This window comes from Lactuca virosa, chromosome 4 (assembly GCF_052849685.1).
Source record: "Lactuca virosa cultivar CGN04683 chromosome 4, Lactuca_virosa_CGN04683_v6, whole genome shotgun sequence".
Taxonomy (NCBI): domain Eukaryota; kingdom Viridiplantae; phylum Streptophyta; class Magnoliopsida; order Asterales; family Asteraceae; genus Lactuca; species Lactuca virosa.
This window is the reverse complement of record NC_136429.1, coordinates 316,973,853-316,979,000: the sequence shown is the minus strand read 5'-3', so window position 1 is coordinate 316,979,000 and position 5,148 is coordinate 316,973,853. Positions and strand designations below refer to the sequence as shown.

Genomic DNA, 5,148 nt, shown 5'->3' with positions numbered 1-5,148 from the left:
AACTAAAACCAACACCGTTCTTGGGGAAGATGGCATCGATTATGACTCCTACTATAGTCCCTACAGAGTACAGAGTGATGACGATGATGGTGCCCTTATCACAAAGAGGCACATTAAGGAACTGAATGAAAAGCTTGATAAGCTTATGGCCTCATCTTCATCTTCCCAGGATTCATTCTTTGAGGCTGCTGTGAAAACCATGATGGCTTCCTTCATCAAAGAGCACGAAGCCTCCATCTCCAAAGCAACATCAGCAATTGATTCATCTACCAAAGTCTGCAAGGAAGCGACCGAAAAAGTCGAAAAACTAATTTCTGATGCTAATCTTTTCCTTGATTCCTTACAGGCTGCTGCTCAGAAAAATGCTGCAACTGCCAACGCCACCGTTGAATCGCTTGCCTCTTCACTTCAAGCTGAAAAGCAACACTTCGCCTCCATGCGCCAAAGCATTCAAGCTGACAATGCTAACCTGCAGTCCTCTATCAATACTCGTCTTGCCAAGCTTCAGGAGGAACTGGCACTCGAAAGGAAAATCATGGATGAACTGGCACTCAAGACTACTCAAGTTAAAACTATGTCCTTGCAACTCAATCAGGCAAACAAGGAACTTGAGTACCTTCGGTCTGAGCGGGCTGTTGTAAAGAGCTATGTGAGTGATGTTCATGCTCTTCTCATAACGTTTTGGAAGCCCATGATTCGGTTCTCACTCTCTCGGTCAGGCGGCATCTCACTAAAAAGCTTGGTCCTGCTCTTGAAATTTAAGCAGAATAGAGGGTGTTTCGGAGACGATTGTCCCTCCGAAACAAGGCGGAGAAGGAAATCAGAGCAAATCTCAACCACCTCCAACAAGCGAACCTCAACAACCGAAACTCAACACTGGACCGAAGGGTAATGTAGCTTCGGGTTCTAGTGTGCAGGACAAAGATAAAGGTTATGTCGAGAATAGTGATGAAGAAGAAGAAACTATTGCTGACACTCTGAAAAGGAAGAAACGTGACCGGGAATTAGATGAAAATGCTAGAGCAGCGAGGGAAGCTGAAGAAAAAGAGAGAAAAATGAAAGAGGCTCACGACCTGCTGGAAAGCCAAAAAACTCTTTTTCATCTATGGTCATTGGAGAAGCTTCTCAAGGAAGCGATTGATTCTCCAAGCACTCATTGGCTTGAATCGGTTGTTTCCCTAAACTGTGTGAATTCAAAGGATTCACAGTTTGATATGCCGATAACCTGAAAAGCGTTTGTCTTCCATTGCTTTCAACCCATTGCTGAGATTCCCTCTCCTGATCCGAAGGTTTATAGAGACTTAATTGATTTCTATCTCGCCTTCGCTCAGCCTCAATACCAGACATGGAGTGCCCAGAAGATCACTACTGTCAGAGTGTTGAAGCCTACTGCAGCAGGAAAGTTTATTAACACAAAGTTCAAAGTGACTCGAGGTTCTGCTAACTCGGAGCATATTATTTCTCTTGCTGACCTACCGAACCTAAACCCTCATGATTGGATCTTGCTGAAAAACATTCTACTCACCAATTCGGAAGAGTGTGAGCCTATCATTGAATCACATCAAGAGAATGTTGGTTTTCTACATTCACGAAGTAGTGAAGATGGATCAAGAAATTGCTACTGTCCTCAGAAAGAAGCCAACGATCAAACCTATAGGGAAGTCGAGTGACATCAACATAATGAAGATGGGAAAGATTGATCCAAAGTTCAACACTATGATGTTTACACGAGGCGAATGGCAAAAATGTCTGTTTGCTCTCGATGACAAGCACATTTTCTCTACAATCTGTTTGGAGCACATTCTCGACATCATTCACAGGGGCAAGCAGAATAGTGAGGCTGACAAGAAGTATTTTTCAGATATGCTTCGATGGTATATCAATTTTCGCCAAACATTACTTGCCATTATACCGAAGCTGTTCAAAGTTATGAAGCGAACCTCTCTTGCTCAGCAGAAGTGAAGTCTCGCCTCAAATGACGCAAAGGGGGAGATTGTTGAGACCTTAAGTGTTGTGTCATTGGGCTCTGTTGTATAGTCCAGTTTTGTCACGGGTTTGGGCATGTCCAACCGTGTTCATCTTTCTAGGGTTTAGTATATAAGGTGCATGCATGCATCCTTGTCATTAACGCTTTCATCATTATTGTATTGATTGTACTGTAAACCCTAGCACACCTCTACAGTAGAAGTTCTTAATCGAGCTCTTCTGAGGTGTAACTATATTTTGATCATTCGACATACGTTTGATTCATTGTGTGTTCAAGAGTTTGTTAGTCTTATTGATTTACCTGTTAAAGATCTAATCGATCTATAGAGTTTTCAACTCATCAATATATCAATACCACTATCCTAGCATACATATGGTATATAATGTCATACGTGGCATACTGAGAAAACTCACCGAAGCACATGACCGGAGGAACACAACAACACTCTCACTTGGTTGAACTGATCAATCCCGCAAACTGAGTATCACCAAATAAAGGTCAACGGTCAACAGTCAAAAGTCAAAGGTCAAATTGGTCAAAAGTCACAGGTCAACGGTCAAAAGTCAAAGGTCAACGGTCGACGAAAGTCAAAGGTCACCATGTCGTGGCAAGTCAGGAAAAAACAGTCACAATGCAGAGAACCACCACGTCGTGGGCCTTCCATGGTTACGTTGTGGTTTCTGACAGAATGCTCTTTTCTTCATTAAGAGCTTAATCCTTACAGATCAAAGCCTAAAAATTTATATCTTGTCCTTTTTCAGTGACTTAATGGATATAATTTCCAACTTTACCCGTTAAAACGTCACCACAATACAAGATCAAGAACCCTATGTCCATTAAACCCTTAATATGACCAAAACATGTGCATAGTTCGAAAGGAACCATGAGCTAACACTTTTCCATCAGATTAAGCAAAAAAATGGTCTCCAAGCAAGTCTAAGGTTCTAGAGTTGCTCAAAATTCCAAGAACATCCTTTCAAAGGATTAAAAAGCACCTTAAATCATGAAATGAGAAACAAGAATGTTAAAGGTGGAAGCTTTATACATTCCAGAGCTCCATGTTATGGTCACCCTCTTGCCAAGTCGTGGTTCCCAGCCAGCTTCGATCCTCATTTAAATGACATGAGCACGTCGTGGCCAGATACGTGTCACGTCGTGGCATCAGGTCTTTCCTCAAAACCTTATCTTTGAAGTCCCAAATCTTCATCTTATCAATTCCATAAAAACGAGTGTTACAAGAAGCAACTATACCTTCTGAATATAACTAGTTTTTTATCTCTTTTATTATCATTTCCTAAATTACTTGTTAAAATATTATTCTCATAAAATAATTATTTTTCCAATTAAATATGTTGATTATATATTCATTAATAATCTAATTACTCTAATAAATAATCAATAAGCATATATGAACCTATAAGATCATATATATTAACAAATATCATTTTAAAATAACTTTTTAAACATTAATATATATATATATATATATATATATATATATATATATATATATATATATATATATATATCAACTTTTGTGTTGAATTGATAAGCTTTTCAATATACAAAACTAAACGCATTTCCAAGAGTCTCTCTCACTCAGTGTGTGTCTATATATCTTTATCTGCAACATTCTGATACAACTCCCAGTCTATCTATCCCTTCTCTTTACTTTACCCATCCCTCTGTCCCCTGCCCATTAGCTTTTCAAGAGCACGACACCCCCATAACTTTCCACTTTGTACATTAGGGTTACTATAAAAGGAAAGGTTACGCTGCAATGGACATTGAGTTTCTCAAATCCATTTCCGAGGATCAAACGGACATGATGATGATGTTGCAGCTTGATAAGCTCCCGGATTTCGGTGGTATCTATGGAGATGATCAAGAGCCATCAACTGAGTTCACAGATCACGGAAGTAGCAGCTCCACCAACGTGAATGCTAACATGTCGCAGTTTATGGAAGATTCACATTTCGGATCACCTGCACTCATGAACCCGTCTAGCACCATCTCTTTCACCTCTCCAGCACAAACTACAGGTGGTGAGGTGCAGTTTTTATCAACTGCGCGGTGGAGGAACAGTGGTAATGTAGAAGGTCAGTCCACGGTTGAACAGAAACGTAATTCTATGGCAGCAATGAGGGAGATGATATTTCGTATTGCAGCGATGCAACCAATTCACATTGACCCTGAGTCGGTGAAACCACCTAAACGGCGGAATGTGAAGATATCAAAGGATCCGCAGAGTGTGGCTGCAAGGCATCGGAGAGAGAGGATTAGTGAGAGGATTAGGATACTTCAAAGACTTGTTCCTGGTGGCACAAAGATGGATACCGCCTCAATGCTTGATGAAGCGATTCATTATGTGAAGTTCTTAAAGAACCAGGTACAATCACTTGAGAAAGCTGGCGAGAACCGACCTCTAACAGCAGCTGGGATTGGTTTTCCGGTGCCGATGACAAGTGGAACTTACATTCGCATGGGAACATCAGCCAAAGTTTATCAGCAGTCAGCCCAAAACGTTCAGAACTATTTAGGTGCGTAATTAGTTGAGAAGAGAGATATATTTCTGGGTATAAAATGCATAACATGGTTATATGAGCGGCTTTAATTGTTGTCATAGCGATATCTAATCTTGGGATTTTGAATCCATGCAAGTTGTACTATTTTAATCACCAACTTCTCTCAAAAAATAACATTTGAAATATATAGATGTTATTTTATGAGAAATTAGATAGTCCAATTGTATAACATTATCAAAATAAAGTTTAGATGTTACAAGTTTATTCTCTTGTTATGTATTAACAATCACCTGGATTAACATATATGCATTGGCAAAGGGGTGACAAATGATTACATGTTTCAGAATTTCGGATCTATCGAAAGAATATCATTAACTTTGTGTCTCGAGACATCTCTCATGAAAATTTTGCAACAATTTTTTTATGTTTCATGTTAATTTATGTATATTATCAGTGACATACGTAGAATGACTGTATCTTTGTGATAAAAAGAAATCATTAACTTTTATGCAAGATAAGTTATTATAATTTTTTTGAACAACAGCAACATAATATAATTATTATATATATATATATATATATATATATATATATATATATATATATATATATATATATAAATTAATAACAATCAAT

General features: G+C 38.7%; 1 protein-coding gene across 1 annotated transcript; it reads left to right on the top strand.

Annotated features, from left to right (window-relative positions):
* Positions 1 to 3,566: 3,566 nt before the first annotated feature.
* Positions 3,567 to 4,660, top strand: LOC145168907 (transcription factor HEC1-like). Its single transcript, XM_079087556.1, has one exon. The coding sequence runs from the start codon at positions 3,768 to 3,770 to the stop codon at positions 4,533 to 4,535; it is 768 nt and encodes a 255-aa protein (XP_078943682.1). The 5' UTR covers positions 3,567 to 3,767; the 3' UTR covers positions 4,536 to 4,660.
* The last annotated feature ends 488 nt before the right edge of the window (positions 4,661 to 5,148 follow it).

Coding starts and splice junctions, on each gene's coding strand:
- LOC145168907 (XM_079087556.1), top strand. CDS start 3,768: ATGGACATTGAGTTTCTCAAATCCATTTCCGAGGATCAAACGGACATG.